Genomic DNA, 25046 nt, shown 5'->3' on the forward strand with positions numbered 1-25046 from the left:
CCACACATGAAAGAAAGGTAGAATTGACCACCGGAGGAGAACGAAGCGCCGGAATGCAAAACGGACAACGGGGAAAATGCTCGAATGCATGAGATGAACACGTATGCAAATGCAATGCACATGATGACATGAAATGAGATGCATGACAACGGGAACAACACATGGAGACAAAAACCCGAACCCGAGAAAATAAAATAACTTAACGCCGGAAACAGCAAGAGTTGGAGTACATATAGGGTAAATCACATCCGGGGTGTTACACTCACCCTCTCTTCACCAGATCTAAACAAGACTGCGTTGGCCTCTTGTCTCTCTCCCCCCCTAACAGCTGGTGAAGGAGGCGTCCGTATCCCGTCGCACCGGGAAGGGGAGGAGGTGCAACGTTCACTCTATCGCCTTCGGCGAGGGAGGCAATCCACTGTCGGCTGCGCTATTCTCTTTCACCCTACACCTGTGCGGGAGGGCCACCGACCCCTTCTTCCTCGCTGCCATACTTAGTGTGGGCAGATCTAGCCTCCCGCCGCACGCCTTGCCACATCCCGATGACCCTAAGGTATAAGTTTCTTTGAAACCGTCGTTGCTCTAGCTACATGTGGATCTTTTTCGATCTGTAGTCGAATCTAGGTCTTGGTTCAAAGAGGAATGAAGGGTGCGGTGGGCTAGAGCAAGAATCTAGGACGTGGTTCAATGAGGAAAGGAGGGGCGGGAAGTAGTATAGACTGGCTATCCAGCCGCTTTGTAGGTCGAAAAGGGGAAAAGGGGGTAACCCAGTACACACATCTGTAAGGAACCGATCTCTTTGTTGAAAAGGGAAAGAAACTGGGGGATTGGGTAGTTTGTGCACGACTAGATTTGCTTCTCTCACATAGGAAGAAGGTTCAAAGAGAACAAATATGGGACCAGCGAATATATGATGCTTGGCGACATACTCTGCATCACCCATTTATACGTGTGGACGCACATGGTGCTGGCATGTCCCATGCAGCTATTTTGCTGTTGTTAATCTCAGAATTAACTACTGATCTGTTTTAAAAGAATTTCTCTATTAATATGAATCAATGCAACCGTTTTAGAAATGCCACTGTCCTATACTTTGTTTTCCATCAAGATAAGGTAGATGCTTCTTTTTGTGGCCGCATGTTTCATCCTCCTTTATTGGCCAGTAATTGTTTTCTTTTTGCCTCTTAAAACAGGGATACCTATTCAACTTGTTGCTATAGAAAACTTAAATGTCACACCGGCAACTTTGCTTGATTTCAGTGCAACTGCACAAAACTTGATTGGATTTCCTATTCGTGTTGGTAGATTCGTATTTTATGTTGGTCGTCTCATGAAAGGTCAGTACAGGCCTTCATCCACATGATTGCGTAGTGTGCTTTGAGATGTTGTGCTACTTGTATTGGTACTGTTTTAAATAAATGATGAATTGAAGCTATTGTATTGCTGTCTTTTCCCATTAAGTCGTGAACAAAAATTGGACCAACCCAGACATGATGCTTGTTGCTTTGCTACAACAAATTCAGCATCACCCCCTTTATAAGCCAGTAATTGATGCCACTCTCAGAATTAACTACTGAATCTTATTTCAAAACTGCAACACTTGTTAGGGATTGGCGGGATTACCATTTTTGTGGCCGCATGTTTCATCCTCCTTTATTAGCCAGTAATTGATTCCTTTTTTGCCTCTGTTTATACAAGGATATCTATTCAACTTGTTGCTATTGTGACATTTTGCTTTGCTACCCGAAACACTTTGCTTGATTTCAGTGCAACTGCACAAAACGAGATTGGATTTCCTATTCGTGTTGGCAGATTCGTATGTGATCTTGTGTGCGTCATGATAGGTTGGTACTTGCCTTCATCCACATGATCGTGCAGTGTGTTTTGAGATGTTGTGCTACTTGTATTGGTACTGTTTTAAATAAATGATAAATTGAAGCTATTGTATTGCTGTCTTTTCCCATTAAGTAGTGAACAAAAATGGGACCAACCCAGACATGATGCTTGTTGCTTTGTTACAACAAATTCAGCATCACCCCCTTTATAAGCTTTGTCGTTCTTTATACATGTTGAAACAAGGCATTGTTAAGATAATGTCTCAGTCAATATGAATGAATCACACTTATGGAGAATTGCTACTCTCCTGCTTTGTTTCCCATTAAGATAAAGTAGATCAGTAGATGCTTTTCTTCTGGGAGTACAAGTCATCAACCGTTATTTCTTAGTAATTGTTTCCCTTATACCTATTGTTGCTTACAGGGATATCAAAATTAAAGCTCGGTTTTATTCCGACTTCGATTTTAGTTGAACTGCACAAAAGGAGCCAATGTGTAAGGCAAACTGCTGCATTACTGGGTCTAGTTGGTCGTTCCACTTTGCAGAAAGAAGCAGTCACTGTTTGCGCTACATTACAGAAGGAATGACCGAGAAGCTTTATAGAGTATTATTAGACACCGTTGACATGACTAGTATGTAGAGACCATTGGCAATTTAACAATATGTGGAGTGCCCTGGGCAAAAAGTGCCCACACAAGTATAAAAGCTACAACAGGCCTCCACGATCATAGGCATTACATATTTTGAATGGGAAAAGCTTGTCAAAGTTTAATCATTGATGTTAGCAAGAAGATGTTAGTTTAATATATTGGAATTGGAAAACCTTGTCAAAATTTGCTCATTGATGTTAGCCAGAAGACATGCATTTGATATTTTTGATTGGGACGCCCTTGCTGTGAGTAGCGTCGAGTGTTTTTCCTATTCCTGTGTTCAGTTTAGAAGTAAATAGTTACTCTGCTGAGATATTCCTGTGTTAAGAGTTTGTTCTGAATATTGTCTATGTAATGCCAGGCCTTGTGTTTGATTGCAAAGTTGAACTTGGAATGTTTTGGCATGTGGCATCATGAGTGGGGGAGTCCTGGATTAGGGGGTGTTCGGATAGCCGGACTATACCTTCAGCCGGACTCCTGGACTATGAAGATACAAGATTGAAGACTTCGTCACGTGTCCGGAAGGGACTTTCCTTGGCGTGGAAGGCAAGCTTGGCGATACGGATATGTAGATCTCCTACCATTGTAACCGACTCTATGTAACCCTAACCCTCTCTGGTGTCTATATAAACCGGAGGGTTTTAGTCTGTAGGAGACAACAATCATACCATAGGCTAGCTTCTAGGGTTTAGCCTCTCCGATCTCGTGGTAGATCTACTCTTGTACTACCCATATCATCAATATTAATCAAGCAGGACGTAGGGTTTTACCTCCATCAAGAGGGCCCGAACCTGGGTAAAACTTCGTGTCCCTTGCCTCCTGTTACCATCCGGCCTAGACGCACAGTTCGGGACCCCCTACCCGAGATCCGCAGGTTTTGACACCGACAATGAGCTGTTACGGGGGTCCTGTTCATCGGGAGGGATGTGGCGTACCCTAAAACGGGACTCCACGAGATACTGTTCATCTCCACCGTCGACCCCCTCCAGCCTCCATGAGCTACTGTTCATCCACCGTCGACCTCCTCCAGCCTCCACCTGCGACTGTTCATCCACGGGCTCCTGTTCATCCAGCCTCCACCGCGCGCTACTCCATCGGCTACTGTTCAACCACCCCTCTCCACGGGCTCCTGTTCAACCACCCCTCCACGGACTACTGTTCATCCTGCCCTCCACCGTCTACTATTCATCCTGCCCTCCACGGGGTGGTCTTGTTCATCCAGCCCTCCACGGGGTCCTGTTCATCCAGCCCCAACTGGCTCGATCGATCGGGGTCCTGTTCATCCAGAGGCAACACCACGGGGTCCTGTTCATCCAACCCCCCCCCCCCCCGCAACGCTCACTGTTCATCCAGAGGCAGCATCGATCGGCTTCAGTTAGCAGCAGTAGCGAAGGAATCGCTCGATCGGGTGCAGTTAACAGCCATCGATCGATCGCTCGGGTTCAGTAACGCATAGCCTGCAGTGCAATTGCTCGGGTTCAGTTAGAGCCCAACGCCTCGCTCGGGTTCAGTTAGAGACAACACCTCGCACACACGCGCGTACGTGTACGAGAGAAACACGCATCGCTCGGTCCCCGACCTCCCACCGTAACCGAGAACTCCCCGAAATTTTCCTCCCCCTTGCTTCTACCACGGTTTTTTCCGTCATGGACGACCCAAAGAATGTCATGCAGCTGCGTCTCCGGCCTGCCCAGGACGAAAAGCCCATTTTCTGTCATGATTTTTTGTCATAGAAGTAGGAGCCCACCACATCTATGATGATACCGGGTTTTGTCACAATTATCGTCATAGAAGTGTCATATGTATGACAGGAAAAAAAAATCGTTTGGCCCAAAATGTCATGGATGTGTCTTTTTTTGTAGTGGAATTATTAGTTTGGTTTGGCCTACTAGATTGATCTTTCTTGCAATGGGAGAAGTGCTTAGCTTTGGGTTCAATCTTGCGGTGTCCCTTCCCAGTGACAGTAGGGGAAGCAAGGCACGTATTGTATTGTTGCCATTGAGGATAACAAGATGGGGTTTTTATCATATTGCATGAATATATCCCTCTACATCATGTCATCTTGCTTAAGGCATTACTCTGTTTTCATGAACTTAATACTCTAGATGCATGCTGGATAGCGGTCGATGAGTGGAGTAATAGTTGTAGATGCAGGCAGGAGTCGGTCTACTTGTCTTGGACGTGATGCCTATATACATGATCATACCTAGATATTCTCATAACTATTCTCAATTCTATCAATTGCTCAATAGTAATTCGTTCACCCATTGTAAAATACTTATGCTCTTGAGAGAAGCCACTAGTGAAACCTATGGCCCCCGGGTCTATCTTCATCATATTAATATTCCAATACTTAGTTATTTCCTTTGTTTTTTACTTTGCTTTTATTTTACTTTGCATCTTTATCACAAAAACACCAAAAATATTATCCTATCATATCTATCAGATCTCACTCTCGTAAGTGACCGTGAAGGGATTGACAACCCCTTATCGCGTTGGTTGCGAGGAGTTATTTGCTTTGTGCAGGTACGAGGGACTCGCGCGTAGCCTCCTACTAGATTGATACCTTGGTTCTCAAAAACTGGGGGAAATACTTACGCTACTTTGCTGCATCATCCTTTCCTCTTCAAGGAAATCCAATGCAGTGCTCAAGAGGTAGCAAGAAGATTTCTGGCGCCATTGCCGGGGAGTCTACGCAAAAGTCAAAATACCAAGTACCCATCACAACCCTTATCTCCCGCATTACATTATTTGCCATTTGCCTCTCGTTTTCCTCTCCCCCACTTCACCCTTGTCATTTTAGTCGCCCCCTCTCTCTATCCTCCCTCTCTTTCTCTGTTTGCCTCTTTCTGCCCGCTTGCTTTGTGGTTGCTTGTGTGTTGGTTTGCCTGCTTGTCTCGATGGCTCTTCCCCGATTTGGTGATCTTCACCTTAAAAGGTTAGAAGAAATCGAAAACAATGTCAGGAGTTTTATGGTCTTGCAATTTGAGCATAATAGTTTCTTTAGAAACGAGCTTAAGGAACAAAAAAGTTTTATGAGTTTTATGAATAAAGAGCTCGATGATATGTCTAAATAATTTGATGGTTTAAGATCCCAAATTGCTCGTCTTGAGAAATTGACCGCTGAAATTTCGGATAAGCAGGCTACCTTACTTAATAGGATGGCTGCTAAACCGGATTTCTATGAAAATAAAGATGAAGATCTAAAAGTTATTCATGTGTCCCCTATTAAATCTTTGTTTTGCAATATGAATCTTGATAATGATGGGACTGAATATGATCCACCTTTACATAGAAGGCATTCCAAAAATTCGGAGTTTTTAGGTCTTGATGCTAAATTTGATGAAAGTGGGATTGAAGAAATTAAAACCCTAGATGTTGCTAAACCCACTATTTTGGATTTCAAGGAATTTAAGTATGAAAATTGCTCTTTGATTGATTGTATTTCCTTGTTGCAATCCGTGCTAAATTCTCCTCATGCTTATAGTCAAAATAAAGCGTTTACTAAACATATCGTTGATGCCTTGATGCAATCTTATGAAGAAAAACTTGAGTTGGAAGTTTCTATACCTAGAAAACTTTATGATGAGTGGGAACCAACTATTAAAATTAAGATTAAAGATCATGAGTACTATGCTTTATGTGATTTGGGTGCTAGTGTTTCCATGATTCCAAAGACTTTGTGTGATTTGTTAGGTTTCCGTGATTTTGATGATTACTCTTTAAACTTGCACCTTGCGGATTCCACTATTAAGAAACCAATGGGAAAAATCAATGATGTTCTTATTGTCGCAAATAGGAATTATGTACCCGTAGATTTTATTGTTCTTGACATAGATTGCAATCCTTCATGTCCTATTATTCTTGGTAGACCTTTCCTTAGAACGATTGGTGCAATTATTGATATGAAGGAAGGAAATATTAGATTCCAATTTCCGTTAAGGAAAGGCATGGAACACTTTCCTAGAAAGAAAATTAAATTACCTTATGAATCTATTATGAGAGCCACTTATGGATTGCCTACCAAAGATGGCAATACCTAGATCTATCCTTGCTTTTTATGCCTGGCTAGGGGCGTTAAACGATAGCGCTTGTTGGGAGGCAACCCAATTTTATTTTTATTCCTTGCTTTTTGCTCCTGTTTAGTAATAAATAATTTACCTAGCCTCTGTTTTAGTTTTGTTTTTTTGTGTTTAATTAGTGTTTGTGCCAAGTAGAACCGTTGGGAAGACTTGGGGAAACTCTTGATATCTTGCTGTAAAAAACAGAAACTTTAGCGCTCACGAGCACTGCTGCCATTTTTATTTGGAAAGTTCTATTTAGTTAATTATTTTTGAAGATGATTAATATATAAATTACTCATGTCCAGAAATTTATTTTAGAATTTTTGGGGTCCCATATCCTGCGCTAGCTCTAGATTACTACAGACTGTTCTGTTTTTGACAGATTCTGTTTTTCGTGTGTTGTTTGCTTATTTTGATGAATCTATGGCTAGTAAAATAGTTTATAAACCATATAGAAGTTGGAATACAGTAGGTTTAACACCAATATAAATAAATAATGATTTTATTACAGTACCTTGATGTGGTCTTTTTTTTCTTTCGCTAACGGAGCTCACGAGATTTTCTTCCTTAAGTTTTGTGGTGTGAAGTTTTCAATTTTTGGGTAAAGATTAGATGGATTATGGAACAAGGAATGGCAAGAGCCTAAGCTTGGATATGAACATGGCACCCCCAAGATAATCTAAGGACACCTAAAAGCCAAAGCTTGGGGATGCCCCGGATGGCATCCCCTCTTTCGTCTACTTCCATCGGTAACTTTACTTGGAGCTATATTTTTATTCACCACATGATATGTGTTTTGCTTGGAGCATCTTGTATGATTTGAGTCTTTACTTTTTAGTTTACCACAATCATCCTTGCTGTACACACCTTTTGAGAGAGCCATACATGATTTGGAATTTGTTAGAATACTCTATGTGCTTCACTTATATCTTTTGAGTTATATAGTTTTGCTCTAGTACTTCACTTATATCTTTTAGAGCACGGTGGTGGATTTGTTTTATAGAAACTATTGATCTCTCATGCTTCACTTAGATTATTTAGTCTTAAATAGCATGGTAATTTGCTTAAATAATCCTAATATGCTAGGTACTCAAGATTAGTAAAAAACTTCTTATGAGTGTTTTGAATACTAAGAGAAGTTTGATGCTTGATGATTGTTTTGAGATATGGAGGTAATAATATCAAAGTCGTGCTAGTTGACTAGTTGTGAATTTGAGAAATTCTTGTGTTGAAGTTTGCAAGTCCCGTAGCATGCACGTATGGTAAACGTTATGTAACAAATTTGAAACATGGGGTCTTCTTTGATTGTCCTCCTTATGAGTGGCGGTCGGGGACGAGCGATGGTCTTTCCCTACCAATCTATCCCCCTAGGAGCATGCGCGTAGTGCTTGGTTTTTGATGACTTGTAGATTTTTGCAATAAGTATGTGAGTTCTTTATGACTAATGTTGAGTCCATGGATTATACGCACTCTCACCCTTCCATAATTGCTAGCCTCTTCAGTACCGTGCATTGCCCTTTCTCACATTGAGAGTTGGTGCAAACTTCGCCGGTGCATCCAAACCCCGTGATATGATATGCTCTTTCACACATAAACCTCCTTATATCTTCCTCAAAACAGCCACCATACCTACCTATTATGGCATTTCCATAGCCATTTCGAGATATATTGCCATGCAACTTTCCACCATTCCGATTATCATGACACATTCATCATTGTCATATTGCTTAGCATGATCATGTAGTTGACATAGTATTTGTGGCAAAGCCACTGTTCATAATTCTTTCATACTATGTCACTCTTGGTTCATTGCATATCCTGGTACACCGCCGGAGGCATTCATATAGAGTCATCTTTTGTTCTAGCATCAAGTTGTAATCATTGAGTTGTAAATAAATAGAAGTGTGATGATCATCATTTTCTAGAGCATTGTCCCAAGTGAGGAATTAAAAAAAAGGAGAAAGGCCATAAAAAGAGAAGGCCCCAAAAAAAGAGAAAAAGAGAGAAGGGACAATGTTACTATCCTTTGCCACACTTGTGCTTCAAAGTAGCACCATAATCTTCATGATAGAGAGTCTTTTGTTTTGTCACTTTCATATACTAGTGGGCAATTTTTCATTATAGAACTTGGCTTGTATATTCCAACAATGGGCCTCCTCAAGTGCCCTAGGTCTTCATGAGCAAGCAAGTTGGAGGCACACCCACTTAGTTTCTTTTATTGAGCTTTCATACATTTATAGATGTAGTGCATCCGTTGCATGGCAATCCCTACTCCTTGCATTAACATCAATCGATGGGCCTCTCCATAGCCCATTGATTGGCCTCGTTGATGTGAGACTTTCTCCTTTTTGTCTTCTCCACATAACCCCCATCATCATATTCTATTCCACCCATAGTGCTATGTCCATGGCTCGCGCTCATATATTGCATGAAAGTTTATAGGTTTGAGATTACTAAAGTATGAAACAATTGCTTGGCTTGTCATCGGGGTTGTGCATGATGAGAGCATTCTTGTGTGACGAAAATGGAGCATGACTAAACTATATGATTTTGTAGGGATGAACTTTCTTTGGCCATGTTATTTTGAGAAGACATAATTGCTTAGTTAGTATGCTTGAAGTATTATTATTTTTATGTCAATATGAACTTTTATCTTGAATCTTTCGGATCTGACTATTCATACCACAATTAAGAAGAATTACATTATGCCAAGTAGCACTCCGCATCAAAAATTCTGTTTTTATCATTTACCTACTCGAGGACGAGCAGGAATTAAGCTTGGGGATGCTTGATACGTCTCCAACGTATCTATAATTTTTGATTGCTCCATGCTATATTATCTATTGTTTTGGACATTATTGGGCTTTATTATCCACTTTTATATTATTTTTGGGACTAACCTATTAACCGGAGGCCCAGCCCAGAATTGTTGTTTTTTTGCCTATTTTAGGGTTTCGAAGAAAAGGAATATCAAACGCAGTCCAAACGGAATGAAACCTTCGGGAACGTGATTTTCTCACCGAACATGACCAGGAGACTTGGACCCTACGTCAAGAAATAAAGGAGGAGGCCACGAGGTAGGGGGCGCGCCTCCACCATCTTGGGCCCCCTGTTGCTCCACCGATGTACTCCTTCCTCCTATATATACCTACGTACCCCCAAACGATCAGATATGGAGCCAAAACCCTAACTCTACCACCGTAAATTTCTGTATCCACGAGATCCCATCTTGGGGCCTGTTCCGGAGCTCCGCCGGAGGGGGCATCCATCACGGAGGGCTTCTACATCAACACCATAGCCCCTCCGATGAAGTGCGAGTATTTTACCTCAAACCTTCGGGTCCATAGTTATTAGCTAGATGGCTTCTTCTCTCTTTTTGGATCTCAATACAATGTTCTCCCCCTCTCTTGTGGAGATATATTCGATGTAATATTCTTATTGCGGTGTGTTTGTTGAGACCGATGAATTGTGGGTTTACGATAAAGATTATCTATGAACAATATTTGAATCTTCTCTGAATTCTTTTATGTATGATTGGTTATCTTTGCAAGTCTCTTCGAATTATCAGTTTGGTTTGGCCTACTAGATTGATCTTTCTTGCAATGGGAGAAGTTCTTGGCTTTGGGTTCAATCTTGCAAGGGGCAGCAAGGCACATATTGTATTGTTGCCATCGAGAATAACAAGATGTTTTTTTATCATATTGCATGAATTTATCCCTCTACATCATGTCATCTTGCTTAAGGCGTTACTCTGTTTTCATGAACTTAATACTCTAGATGCATGCTGGATAGCGGTCGATGAGTGGAGTAATAGTTGTAGATGCAGGCAGGAGTCGGTCTACTTGTCTTGGACGTGATGCCTATATACATGATCATACCTAGATATTCTCATAACTATGCTCAATTCTGTCAATTGCTCAACAGTAATTCGTTCACCCACCGTAAAATACTTATGCTCTTGAGAGAAGCCACTAGTGAAACCTATGGCCCCCGGGTCTATCTTCATCATATTAATCTTCCAATACTTAGTTATTTCCTTTGTTTTTTACTTTGCTTTTATTTTACTTTGCATCTTTATCACAAAAACACCAAAATATTATCCTATCATATCTATCAGATCTCACTCTTGTAAGTGACTGTGAAGGGATTGACAACCCCTTATCGCGTTGGTTGCGAGGAGTTATTTGCTTTGTGCAGGTACGAGGGACTCGCGCGTAGCCTCCTACTCAATTGATACCTTGGTTCTCAAAAACTGAGGGAAATACTTACGCTACTTTGCTGCATCATCCTTTCCTCTTCAAGGAAATCCAACGCAGTGCTCAAGAGGTAGCAGTCTGTAACTTGAGGATTATCCTCATTGATGCACAGAAGAATTACGTCCTTGAAGCACCGCTAGGTGCAAAGCCTGCTGCAGGAGCAACTCTAGATGTTATGAACGTCTGGCAGAGCAAAGCTGATGACTACTCGATAGTTCAGTGTGCCATGCTTTACGGATTAGAATCGGGACTTCAACGACGTTTTGAACGTCATGGAGCACATGAGATGTTCCAGGAGTTGAAGTTAATATTTCAAGAAAATGCCCGGATTAAGAGATATGAAGCCTCTAATAAGTTCTACAGCTGCAAAGTGGAGGAGAATAGTTCTGTCAATGAACATATACTCAGAATGTCTGGTTACCACAACCACTTGACTCAACTGGGAGTTAATGTTCCTAATGATAGTGTCATTGACAAAGTTCTTCAATCATTGCCACCAAGCTACAAAAGCTTCGTAATGAACTATAACATGCAAGGGATGGATAAGACAATTCCCAAGCTCTTCACAATGCTAAAGGCTGCGGAGGTAGAAATCAAGAAGGAGCATCAAGTGTTGATGGTCAACAAGACCACTAGTTTCAAGAAGAAGGGCAAAGGGAAGAAGGGGAACTTCAAGAAGAATGACAAGCAAGTTGTTGCTCAAGTGAAGAAGCCCAAGTCTAGACCTAAGCCTGAGACTGAGTGCTTCTACTTCAAAGGGACTGGTCACTGGAAGCGGAACTGCCCCAAGTATTTGGCGGATAAGAAGGATGGCAAAGTGAAAGGTATATTTGATATACATGTTATTGATGTGTACCTTACTAATGCTCGTAGTAGTGCCTGGGTATTTGATACTAGTTCTATTGCTCATATTTGCAACTCGAAACATGGGCTACAGATTAAACAAAGATTGGCTAAGGACGAGGTGACGATGCACGCGGGAAATGGTTCCGAAGTCGATGTGATCGCTGTCGGCACGCTACCTCTACATCTACCTTCGGGATTAGTTTAAGACCTGAATAATTGTTATTTGGTGCCAGCGTTAAGCATGAACATTATATCTGGATCTTGTTTGATGAGAGACGGTTATTCATTTAAATCAGAGAATAATAGTTGTTCTATTTATATGAGTAATATCTTTTATGGTCATGCCCCCTTGATGAGTGGCCTATTTTTTATTGAATCTCGATAGTAGTGATACACATATTAATAGTATTAAAGCCAAAAGATAGTTTAATAATGATAGTGCAACTTATTTGTGGCATTGCCGTTTAGGTCATATTGGTGTAAAGAGCATGAAGAAACTCCATGCTGATGGGATTTTGGAATCACTTGATTATGAATCACTTGATGCTTGCGAACCATGCCTCATGGGCAAGATGACTAAGACTCCGTTCTCTAGAACAATGGAGTGAGCAACAGACTTATTGGAAATAATACATACTGATGTATGCGGTCCGATGAGTATTGATGCTCGTGAAGGATATCGCTATTTTCTGACCTTCACAGATGATTTGAGCAGATATGGGTATATCTACTTAATGAAACATAAGTCTGAAACATTTGAAAAGTTTAAAGAATTTCAGAGTGAAGTGGAAAATCATCGTAATAAGAAAATAAAGCTTCTACGATCTGATCGTGGAGGTGAATATTTGAGTTATGAGTTTGGTTTTCATTTGAAACAATGTGGAATAGTTTCGTAACTCACGCCACCTGGAACACCACAACGTAATGGTGTGTCCGAACATCGTAACCGCACTTTATTAGATATAGTGTGATCTATGATGTCTCTTACTGATTTACCGCTATCGTTTGGGGGTTATGCTTTAGAGACGGCTGCATTCAAGTTAAATAGGGCATCATCGAAATCCGTTGAGACGACACCATATGAATTGTGGTTTGGCAAGAAACCTGAGTTATCGTTTCTTAAAGTTTGGGGCTGCGATGCTTATGTGAAAAAACTTCAACCTGATAAGCTCGAACCCAAATCGGAGAAATGTGTCTTCATAGGATACCCAAAGGAGACTGTTGGGTACACCTTCTATCACAGATCCGAAGGCAAGATATTCGTTGCTAATAATGGATCCTTTCTAGAGAAGGAGTTTCTCTCGAAAGAACTGAGTGGGAGGAAAGTAGAAGTTGATGAGGTAACTGTACCTTCTCCCTTATTGGAAAGTAGTTCATCACAGAAATTGGTTCCAGTGATTCCTCCACCAATTAGTCAGGAAGCTAATGATGATGATCATGAAACTTCTGATCAAGTTACTACCGAACCTTGTAGGTCAACCAGAGTAAGATCTGCACCAGAGTGGTATGGTAATCCTGTTCTGGAGGTCATGTTACTTGACCATGACGAACTTACAAACTATAAGGAAGCGGCGATGAGCCCAGATTCCGCGAAATGGATCTCCAAGAAGAAGACTGACGCTGACGGTAATGTTACTGTCTACAAAGCTCGACTTGTTGTGAAAGGTTTTCGACAAGTTCAAGGAGTGGACTACGATGAGACCTTCTCACCCATAGCGATGCTTAAGTCTGTCCGAATCATGTTAGCAATTGCCGCATTTTATGATTATGAAATTTGGCAAATGGATGCCAAAAATGCAACCAGAAGGTTTTGTCGATCCAAAAGGTGCTAACAAAGTGTGCAAGCTCCAGCGATCCATTTATGGACTGGTGCAAGCCTCTCGGAGTTGGAATATACGCTTTGATAGTATGATCAAAGCATATGGTTTTATACAAACTTTTGGAGAAGCCTGTATTTACAAGAAAGTGAATGGGAGCTTCGTAGCATTTCTGATATTATATATGTGGATGACATATTGTTGATTGAAAATGATACTGAATTTCTGAATGGCATAAAAGGATACTTGAATAAGAATTTTTCAATGAAAGACCTCAGTGAAGCTAGCTGCTTATATATTGGGCATCAAGATCTATAGAGATAGATCAAGACGCTTAATTAGACTTTCACAAAGCACATACCTTGATAAAGTTTTGAAGAAGTTCAAAATGGATCAGTCAAAGAAAGGGTTCTTGCCTATGTTACAAGGTGCGAAGTTGAGTCAGACTCAATGCCCGACCACTACAGAAGATAGAGAGAAAATAAAAGTCATTCCCTATGCCTCAGCCATAGGTTCTATCATGTATGCAATGCTGTGTATCAGACCTGATGTGTGCCTTGCTATTAGTTTAGCAGGGAGGTACCAAAGTAATCTAGGAGTGGATCACTAGACAGCGGTCAAGAACATCCTCAAATACCTGAAAAGGACTAAGTATATGTTTCTCGTTTATGGAGGTGACAAAGAGCTCGTCGTAAACAGTTACATCGATGCAAGCTTTGACACTGATCCGGATGACTCTAAGTCGCAAACCGGATACATATTTATATTAAATGGTGGAGCTGTCAGTTGGTGTAGTTCCAAGCAGAGCGTCGTGGTGGGATCTACGTGTGAAACAGAGTACATAGCTGCTTCGGAAGCAGCAAATGAAGGAGTCTGGATGAAGGAATTCATATCCGATCTAGGTGTAATACCTAGTGCATCGGGTCCAATGAAAATCTTTTGTGACAATACTGGTGCAATTGTCTTGGCAAAGGAATCCAGATTTCACAAAAGAACATTCCATCCGCGATCAAGTCAAGGAGGGAGACATAGAGATTTGCAAGATACATATGGATCTGAATGTTGTAGACCCGTTGACTAAGCCTATCTCATGAGCAAAACATGATCAGCACCAAGACTTTATGGGTGTTAGAATCATTACTATATAATCTAGATTATTGACTCTAGTGCAAGTGGGAGACTGAAGGAAATATGCCCTAGAGGCAGTAATAAAGTTGTTATTTGTATTTCCTTATATCATGATAAATGTTTATTATTCATGCTAGAATTTTATTAACCGGAAACGTAGTACATGTGTGGATACATAGACAAACAGAGTGTCCCTAGTATGCATCTACTTAACTAGGTCGTTAATCAAAGATGGTTAAGTTTCCTAGACATAGACATGTGTTATCATTTGATGAACGGGATCACATCATTAGAGAATGATGTGATGGACAAGACCCATCCGTTAGCTTAGCATAATGATCGTTTAGTTTTTCTGCTATTGCTTTCTTCATGACTTATACATGTTCCTCAGACTATGAGATTATGCAACTCCCGAATACCATAGGAACACCTTGTGTGCTATCAAACATCACAACGTAACTGAGTGATTATAAAGATGCTCTACAGATGTCTCCAATGGTGTTTGTTGAGTTGGCATGGATCGAGATTAGGATTTGCCACTCCGTGTATCGGAGAGGTATCTCTGGGCCCTCTCGGTAATGCACATCACTATGAGCCTTGTAAGCAATGTGACTAATGAGTTAGTAACGGAATGATGCATTACAGAACGAGTAAAGAGACTTGCCGGTGATGAGATTGAACTAGGTATGATGATACCAACGATCGAATCTCGGGCAAGTAACATACCGATGACAAAGGGAACAACGTATGTTGTTATGCGGTTTGATCGATAAAGATCTTCGTAGAATATGCAGGTGCCAATATGAGCATCCAGGTTCACTATTGGTTATTGATCGGAGATGTGTCTCGGTCATGTCTACATGGTTCTCGAACCCGTAGGGTCCGCACGCTTAACGTTCGATGACGATTTGTATTATGAGTTATGTGATTTGATGACCGAAGTTTGTTCGGAGTCCCGGATAAGATCACGGACATGACGAGGAGTATCGAAGTGGTCGAGAGGGGGGGACCGAATCCTACTTGGACCGGGAAAGGGGGGGACCGAATCCTACTTGGACCGGGAGTCCAAGTAGGACTCCCTCATGGCGCCCCCCCCTAGGGCCGACCACCTCTCCTCCCCCACTTTATATACGTGGGAGGGGTCACCCCAAAGACACACCAAGTCTTCTCTTAGCCGTGTGCGGTGCCTCCCTCCACAGTTACACACATCGGTCATATCGTCGTAGTGCTTAGGCGAAGCCCTGCGCCGATAACTTCGTCGTCACCGTCATCACGTCATCGTGCTGACGGAACTCTCCCTCGACCTCATCTGGATCAAGAGCTCGAGGAACGTCATCGAGCTGAACATGTGCTGAATGCGGAGGTGTCATACGTTCGGTACTTGGATCGGTTGGATCGTGAAGACGTTCGACTACATCAACCGCGTTACTAAACGCTTCCGCTTTCGGTCTATGAGGATACGTGGACACACTCTCTCCGCTCGTTGCTATGCTTCTCCTAGATAGATCTTGCGTGATCGTAGGAAATTTTTGAATTACTACGTTCCCTAACAATATATACCCCTCCACCCCCCCCCCCCCTTACTAAGTAAGAGAGCTATCAGAATGTACCAATACTTTCACTACTCATTTTCCTAAAGAGAATCATCTACTCATGTGTTGAGATCAAGAGATTCCATTCGTACCATTTGAACCTTGATTTCTAGCCTTCCTCAAGTTGCTTTCCACTCAAATCCTTCTTCCACCGTAGCTAAATCTGTGAGAGAGAGTCGAGTGTTGGGTTGGCTATCATTTGAAGCACAAGTGCAAGGAGTTTACTATCATCACACCATCTATTACCTTTTGGAGAGTGATGTCTCCTAGATTGGTTAGATGTCGATTGAAAGCCTCCGACATGATGTGGAGTTGAACCAAGAAATTTGTACGGGCAAGGAGATCGCATACTTTGTGAAGATCTACCCGAGTGAGGCAAGTCCTTCATGGGTGATGGCCATGATGGAATAGACAACGTTGCTTCTTCGTGGACCCTTCGTGGGTGGAGCTCTCCGTGGAATCACGCAGCCATTACCCTTCATGGGTTGAAGTCTCCGTTAACTTGAACGTATGATAGCACCACTTATCAGAACCATGCCAAAAATCTTTGTGTCCCCATTGTGTTTGCCTTCTCCAAACCCCTCCTTTACTTACATATGCAATGTCTTACTTTTCGTTGCAATACTCTTAAAATTGCATGGGTACGATGTTGCTTGACTTATCATAATTGCTAAAATCTGCTTACAATTAAATTAAAAAAATAAGTTTTATTTAATCAAGTAGTCTAATCACCCCCTCTAAATATATTTTCGATCCTACAACTAACTAAACCACCTTTAAAGTCTCAGATCTAGCCACGCAGATCTGCGGATCACCCACAACAGCATTGCCACCACGGGAGCCCTGATGCACCGGCCACCGACAGAGTGCACCACTACTGGAGCCTGGAGGAGGTCCGCCATCCCACCTTGCCATAGCCGTCGGGAAAGATCCCGCTCCCGCTGGTCACCGTCGCTGATCTGATCCAATCTGGAGCCAAACCACCAGATCGCTGGCGCAATTCTGCCTTGATCAGGGGCACCACCACGCCCTGCCACCGCAGGCCGCCTGAGCTTCAACCACCGCCACCGACCAGGGCTACCACCCCAAGATCCAGGTCGGACATCGTCGCCGCCATCGGCCACACCCAACCCCACCCCCATCCTCTGGACGATCTCCACCCGCGCCACCACAAACGCCACTGTCGGGAGCCACCGCGCCGACATGGACCGACGAAAAGGCCGCTCCCCCATGATCCAGCGCCCCCCCCCCCCCCCCCCCCCCCCCCCCCCGCCGTTCAACCCAGGAGAAGGAGGAACAACCCTCCACCGCTACCGTCAACCGCACGGGCTTTGCCCGGCGCCGGCCTCTCGTGTCGCCCGCAAGGGGTGCGACGCGAGAGGGAGGATTGGCCTCCGGTTGATGAGTTGATGATCTCCGGTTGTACATTCAGTAAGGTTGCAATGTCCGAATTATAAGTCATTACTTAGAACAACTACAAGTCATTTGCAATCAAAAGTTTTCGAGACTAACTGATCCTGAAGTTCTGATTACTTCAGCTCGAGTCTATCGGTTGCTCATCACAAACATATCCAGTCTCACACAAGGATTATTAACTAGTACTATTATCTCGACGTTTGCTGGCATATAGACTGCAGTGCTTTCACACGCTGTCCTTCAAAAAAGGATCACAGAGGAAAACAGAATAGCTCAAGCCAGCCTCCTGTAACTCAGATGCAGTGAGTGATTCATGCTCAGTTGAAATGGTAGAGAGGCAGCTCAGCATTGAGAGGGTGGGACATCACTGTCAGCACATGTGTCACTGAGATCATCGAGCTTATCGCCGCTTTGAGGGTGTCCCTTGAGCAACCGGGCTTCACGATCGTCTTCACCTGTAAGTAAATTCATTGGTAGTCTTGGCATAGTTTGAAACACGAGACAGGCAACAAAATGCAACTGGGTTTCTGGCACGAACCTTGTCGAGATACAGTTTTAGCATTTCGATGTCGCCCATGTAGTCCTGGTCTTCAATGGTCAGTGTGATTGGCTTTGCATCCGAACCAGGTCCTTCAAATTGAATACCTCCAGGAGTCCTGTAGAAGTCATCAAGGAGAAAGCTCGAAGCTTTCTCTCGCAGCAACCTGAGTCACACATGAAACAATTCAGTTTGTATAAGGCGTAAGATCGTGACCAGATAAAAGCAGGACTTTTAAGTGTTACTACTACTAGGAGTAATCGGGCATTATTTTCTTGTAAAATTTCATTATGCATCATGAACTGATGCGTTACTTTTGGTCAATGATGACCTCTAAATAAAATGAGTTCCCTAGCCTTCGTGTTTTATTATATCAGGGGTCTCGTAAATCGCTGAATGTGATTTATGTTATCAATATTTAAACCAACAAGTTCTTTTACAGGTTATTTCTTGCGGGAATTTTTTACAGGTTAAATTATTCAGTTTCGAAGTATAAACGTTTCTCAACAATATGTATAATGTTTTTTTGTGGGAATATGTTTAATGGTTCTGCTGTAGTAAAATCTTAACATTACATATTTTTCTGTTATAGTTAAGGCTCGACCTGTCCATACTGCTCAATCATAGGGGAATATGTTTAATGATAGGGGAGTTACACTGGGGATCCTCTTCCCCCCTACTGCTCAATTGGTTTGGTTATTGATAGTCTGTCAGCTATGCTTAATGCAGCTAGAGGGGCTGGGACATTCATGTGGTTGAACACTTGATTCCAGTATTTTTTTTCCTCATCTACAGTAATGAAGATGACACCTAATTTTTAGTGTAGAAAACTGATGTAGATATAACCAATCTGGTAATGACTTACTCATATGCCTTCCCTTTCAGGTCGATAGGAGAAGGATGAATGGCAGGCTTTCCTATAGGGATTGCCCCCGGGCCACGTAAATGCCTCCTGACACTCATCATTGCCTGTTAATGACAACAACAAGTATTACTGGGTCAGTAAGGACTACTTAAACAGAAGATAACTCTTTTTGTACTGAATTCAGACAATACTTAAACACAACAAGTTTTACAGAAGTAGTCTAGTCAACAAGCAGTCCAGAATGCGAGTATGGCCGAAGAAATTTCTAGTTGACAAGAAGTCTAGTGGACAAAATAATTCTTGCTTATCTGCTTCTTAATTGTACATGATGGGTTTTTACTTAACCACAAAAAGATTAAGGAATAGAAATTGATACAAGTGCTTTTTTTTTGTCAAGACCATGCTTTAAAGTCTAAACAAAAGATTAAGGAATAGAAATGGCAACACATAATAAATATCTTACAGTTAGTGGGGCAGCAGCACATCGCCACTTGTGTACAGGGTCCTTGAGATTAGCCACAGTTGCCATGTAGCCAGTCAAACCAGCTGCTATCATATGCAGGGAGATATGGCCAAGAACCTGCATAGTTCAAATATTAGAGTATTTTGCCTTTAAAAAAATATTATATTCGTACAAGTTACAATCCTTACATAAGCATAGTCACAGTCAAAGTTTGACGGTAGGGATCCTCGAGCCTGATATCCAAAGAAATGGCAGACTGAACTGAACTTCTTTCCCTTGTATCTTCCTTCTTTCTGGAAATTAAGCAACATGATCAGAAGGCACTAATCCTGAAATTTTAAAACCCAAATAAAAGAAACAGAAGCGTCAAAACTCACTGTTCTTTTTATCATTTCTGCTTCTACCAAGTGAGCTAACAGTTGTTCGGTGTCAATCTGTCAAAGCGACAATGTGATACCAACGGTTGCATGATAAAAATTACAGCAACTAAGAGCATGGCGAGTCACAAACCTGGGACAACTGGGCAGAGTTGTCAGATTCTTGATGGAGGAGGAGCTGAGTGAAAAATGGAATGTATTTGGAACTTAGTTTATGTTAATCAGCTAATGTCATAAGACTATGCAAAGAAACTTTGCTGGAAATGCAGCACCTCTCTTCTGATGAAGGGTGGTAAGAACTGGAACAGTGCCGCTGCCCACGGAGACAGTTGTGTTGGTATCTCTGTAACAGGCACATTATTGTTGTGAAGGTTACTGATTTCCTGGAATGGTTGAACAGAAATGAATAAGGTGGAACCAAAGTTATGTTCTTCATCTTATTATCAGGTGGCCAGAACCATTATACCTGAATGAGTGCATACATTTCTGGAATGCTTTCTATCAGTCCCTCTGGTATAAGGAGCACACCATGGTGTTTTCCTGAACATGGATACCGGGACATCAATTTATCACAAAATATATGTATGAAGATGGCATAAAAATGATGGGCAAAGTTTTCAGCTAATCTCGCAAACAAACCGGCCGAAGGGCTGTACAAACCTAATTCTGCCCTTGCTTGTACTCCGTCACATATCTTGTTTATAACTTCCATCAGTGTGAGTTTTGACAATGCCACCTCCTCTCCCATGATAAGCTGCATGGAGAAATTCAAAAGCATAAAGCTGATAATATTGTTTTTCTCATGCATAGTAGTCTGGCTGACAAGTTTGATGACTCATACCATGTTCGGGTGCGATTGGAGCGCACATTCTAAGGCGACATGAGACGCTTTTCGACCCATCAAACGAACAAAATAGTAGTACTGGTAGGAAAATGAACAGAAGGCAAGTGCTATATTAATGATACGTAATTAGGATTATTTAACATCTAATCCGAATGAGTGAATTATAGTGTTACCTTTCCAGCCGAGATTGCATCCAGGCAAACATTGCTTATAAGCTGAGAATTCACCTGAAAAAGAATTTCCATAAATGACAGGGGTAATAAACTGACAGTGCTAAACCACATCCGATGCCTCTTTAATTATGCGCAGGACATTTCGTCGTAGAAAATTTCTCGTGGAATCCAGTGGGTCACCTTGCACACTGTATCAAATCCAACGGTTGTCTCGACAAACTGGTTTTTGAGATCGCCATTCAGTGAAACAGGCACACCAACGACCTGTTCAATAAAGACATTAGTTCCTGAGAGACTTCTTGGGCCCTTTAAGAATACAAGCATTTGATATTACAGCTTAAATTAATACAGTACCTTGGTCTTACAGTTCTTTTGGACAAGGGTCTCTGCAAGCTGTGCAGCATCTGAATTGGAAGTCACTCCTGATAACAGAGAATAACTGCAGTGTTAAAAGAACCACGTACATGCTTCTACTGAGATGGGATATTTGATGGGTCTGAAATTGCAACACTAATTATGCTTGAAAACATATCATGCATGTTGACAACATGGTACACTATATAATATAACTCAAAATAGCTCGTGCATCATATTATTGGCGTAGGTAAACCTGGATCATTAGTTTTCATGGACTGTCATAACAAATTTTATTGGGTTTTCGTGTTGGTACCTCCAACAATGACCAGGCCATCCAAGTTAAGATCTTGGCACGTCGTCATAGCAGCACTCACTTGCTTACTCGAGCGGATCTGGTCAATACTTCTGCCCAGCAAATCGAAACCACCTGGGAAAACAGAGGTGCAAAGTTTATTCTGTCATCCATAAGAACTGCAGAAGCGTGTCAAGAACCGACGGTAGATGAACACACTTACCCTGGTTCTTGTATGAAGCAAGAACATCATCTGTGATCTCCAATGTCTTGTTTGCAAACAGCCCCTCAGTCCCACCTACACACAAGCACAACCTACTTTAATAAACAAAATTCCTTCATTTCTTATTATAGGGCCGTATGCATCGTTCTGATGCAGAGGCCGGGGAATCCTCCTTTTCGAAAAAAAAATGCATTTCTTATATAGAGCCACTTAGTATGTGAGAAAAAAATCCAGATGTTGACGCAATATCAAGAAAATATTTTTCCCTTGGAAAACTATTTTACCTTTGGAAACTGAGCCGCAAAAAAAAACATAAGAAGTTGAGACTTTGGAACTAAAAGATTACCAATAAATCCGTAGAGAATACTCTGGGGATTGTAAGCCTTGAGAGCATCATGGAGGCCCCAGACCACATTGTGGCCTCCAGGTGACTGCCTCCCGGAGAAGACCACACCCACCCTGCAAAATCAGCATCACTGTATGCATCAGTGTTGCAGATTCCCATTGGACGGATATATTATCAAACGATCCGGGCAAGCTGTCGAGCTTGACCTGATGGGCGGGCGCTCGTCGACGGCCTTGCCAGCCCCGGCGGCGCCGTCCGGCGTGAGAAAAGTGACGAGCCGCTGGCCGTAGGTGCGCGGGAAGGCCTGTGCGACGGCGTGCGCACCGGTGGGGTCGATGGTGGCGGTGGCGTCGCCGTACTCCACCCTCACCGTCGCTCCCTGGGACAGACAACGAGCTCTTTAAGTATCACCACTCACCCAAGAACGAGAGAACGGAGATGGGCAGCAGGGCCAGGGACACGACGGTGGATGATCACCTGGAGGCAGGGCGGGAGGCGGGGCTGGTACAGCGCCCGCCTCTGCTGCAGGGGCCCCGCCAGCTCCGTGGGCGCGCCGTAGTCCGCGTTCATCCCTCCCTCTTGATCGATCGGTCGATACAAGATTGACGATTTTACTTGCTGGTTGATGGAGTTGTGGTGCTGGTGCGTTGGTCTGGTGAAGAAAGATTGGGGGAGATATGATATGAGAGTGTGGGTATTGTCATACCACGGGGCGGCGCCGGCGGTTTGACATGCGTCGTCGTTGTCTGTTTCGTCAAACCGGCGGGAGAGCGACACACGGGTGCTGGCCCTAGGCTATGGGCTGCCCCCTGATTTTTCTGTGCTTTTTGCTTCTTCGAATGTATGCCCGGCTCTTTATTCACGGAGGGGGCGGCCGGAAAGCGACGCCCACTGCCCATTGATTTATACTGTTGACACAAAAGTATTCGATCGATTTGATTGCACATATAGCTAAACTGCTAAAGTGTTGCTTTTGCATAGAGATATTTTTGTTGGCTCGTGGGAAGATCCTCTGATTATTCTCAACCGGATGACTTCCCGCCTAGCCAGCTGTCTGATCTGTGGCCGTCCGATCGCAGCAGCACAACGCACCGCCGAGCACTGATGACACCCCAGTGAAGCTCCCTTACAGCTCTCATGGCGCACCAGGCAGCGCGACAAAAGTTGCAACGTAGCACCGACAATGTCCGGCGAAGCTCCATTACGGCTCCGGCGGAGCTCTATTGCATCCCCGTCACAGCTTCCACTGCCCAGGCGGCGCTCCATTGCATCCCTGTCACAGCTTCCATAGCTCCGGTGTTAGCCCAAAATACTAGCGAGTAGCGAGTAGCTAGCTCTCTCTCTCTCTCTCTCTCTCTCTCTCTCTCTCTCTCTCTCTCTCTCTCTCTCTCTCTCTCTCTCTCTCTCTCTCTCTCTCTCTCTCTCTCTCTCTCTCTCTCTCAGTACAATCTAGCGGAGGAACACTACAACCGGCGGCTACACACTCACTAGCTGCGCCACGGACTAGTGAAATGCACACACACTAGAGATTAGAGTTGGAGTACTACTTGAGCTGAATGAGCACACACGGTGGTACTAGGAAGAACTGAAAATGCCTTGTATTGAAGTGAAATGGCCTGCTTACAATCGATGGGATTCATCTTCTTTTATAGGCCACAAGTCAGCCCAGGTCAATCTAAGTAAACTCCCTGAAGACTACTAGGAAACTACTATGTACATGCATATCACCTCCGTGACTACTAGCATGAACATGCAAAGCACATTCAAAGAAACTGCTGCGTACTTGCATGCTTACGCTGGTCTACTTCCAGTCAACTTACCACCTAAGATTTGTTGCCTTGGAGACAGGGGTGAAGCCCACAATCTCCCTCTCAACCCTGTCGAGCAGGTTGGATGTTGACGATCCCGACCTTGTCACGCAATTTTTGGAACCGATCGCGACCAAATGCCTTCGTCGGGATGTCCGTCTTTTCGGACTTTGTGTAGCCCGTACGCCCTAGTCGTGCTTTGCCACTAGAGCGAGGACCTTCTACAAGTCCTCCTCCATGCGCTGTATGTAACCTTTCACGACGAGCCGCGCCTTGTGCTTGATGATGGCGCCGTGCTCGTCCTTCTTGATCTCGAGGTGTTGTGATCGTCCCGCAGACTCGCCGAGAAGGTTCCCCTAGACGTTGTAACCTATGTGGAGTGGCAACGTCGTTGTTGGCATTGAACAGGTCCGACCGCGCTGTTGGCGGGGACACGGCCTGCCCGGGAACCACCTCGCTCGTGGGCGTAAGTGTTCCTGGGGTCGTAGTTCCTGACATCACACTGCCCGGGAACTCCCTTCCCGGGGTCGTCATGTCAGACATCATGCTACCCCGGAACTCCCTTCCCTTCCCGGGGTCGTCATGTCAGACGTCATTGACTCATATCAGACGACAATGTCCGACGAAGCTTCATTGTGGCTCCGGCGGGGCTCCCTTGCCTCCCCGTCACAGCTTCCACGACCCAGGCGGCGCTCCATTGCATCCCCGTCACAGCTTCCATAGCTCCGGCGCCATGACAAAAGCTCCAACGCAAACATACAGCGAGCAACCCAGCCTCCTGAGTGCGGCATTGCGGCACCAACGGCGAGCGGAGCCCACCTCCGGCCTTCGCGCTGCCTTGCAACACTGGTGGTGAGCAGCCCAGCCTCCTCCTGCGTGTTGCATCGCAGACCAGTCAGGAGCGGCGCCCGCCTCCGGCGTTCGTGCTGCATTGCAAACCAGCGGCAGCGATACTCTAGTGGCCGGCGTCGCCTCTTCATGGTGAGGACGCAACAGTTGGTGATGTGTCCCCTCGCTCGCAGCAACAACACAACTATTTGGGGGCGGGATGCAGCTGGCGATGGTCGTCGTCGTCCCTCCTGGTTCGTAACAGCGACAGCTAGAGGTCAGCGTCACCATGGGCACCCTCTCCCTCTCGGATACAACGAAAGATAG

General features: G+C 43.7%; 1 protein-coding gene across 1 annotated transcript; it reads right to left on the minus strand.

Annotated features, from left to right (window-relative positions):
* Positions 1–17632: 17632 nt before the first annotated feature.
* On the minus strand, positions 17633–23674 carry LOC123102428 (pyrophosphate--fructose 6-phosphate 1-phosphotransferase subunit alpha). Its single transcript, XM_044523775.1, has 19 exons — positions 22561–23674; positions 22290–22462; positions 22084–22196; positions 21738–21812; positions 21536–21649; positions 21220–21287; positions 21046–21129; positions 20866–20919; positions 20690–20770; positions 20509–20602; positions 20315–20388; positions 20121–20231; positions 19982–20026; positions 19849–19905; positions 19660–19764; positions 19472–19588; positions 19009–19112; positions 18144–18309; positions 17633–18060 (listed from the first exon to the last, which is right to left on the minus strand). The coding sequence occupies exons 1-19, from the start codon at positions 22651–22653 to the stop codon at positions 17923–17925; spliced, it is 1866 nt and encodes a 621-aa protein (XP_044379710.1). The 5' UTR covers positions 22654–23674; the 3' UTR covers positions 17633–17922.
* Between the last annotated feature and the right edge of the window lie 1372 nt (positions 23675–25046).

Source organism: Triticum aestivum, chromosome 5A, assembly GCF_018294505.1.
Source record: "Triticum aestivum cultivar Chinese Spring chromosome 5A, IWGSC CS RefSeq v2.1, whole genome shotgun sequence".
In the NCBI taxonomy this organism is placed as follows: domain Eukaryota; kingdom Viridiplantae; phylum Streptophyta; class Magnoliopsida; order Poales; family Poaceae; genus Triticum; species Triticum aestivum.

Excerpts from the sequence above, each read along its gene's own strand:
- LOC123102428 (XM_044523775.1), bottom strand. The coding sequence starts at position 22,653 with ATGAACGCGGACTACGGCGCGCCCACGGAGCTGGCGGGGCCCCTGCAG. Across the intron at positions 21,813-22,083 it reads TATTCTCTACGGATTTATTG|GTGGGACTGAGGGGCTGTTT; the intron begins GTAATCTTTTAG and ends GCTTGTGTGTAG. Across the intron at positions 19,906-19,981 it reads ACTCTGCCCAGTTGTCCCAG|ATTGACACCGAACAACTGTT; the intron begins GTTTGTGACTCG and ends TCGCTTTGACAG.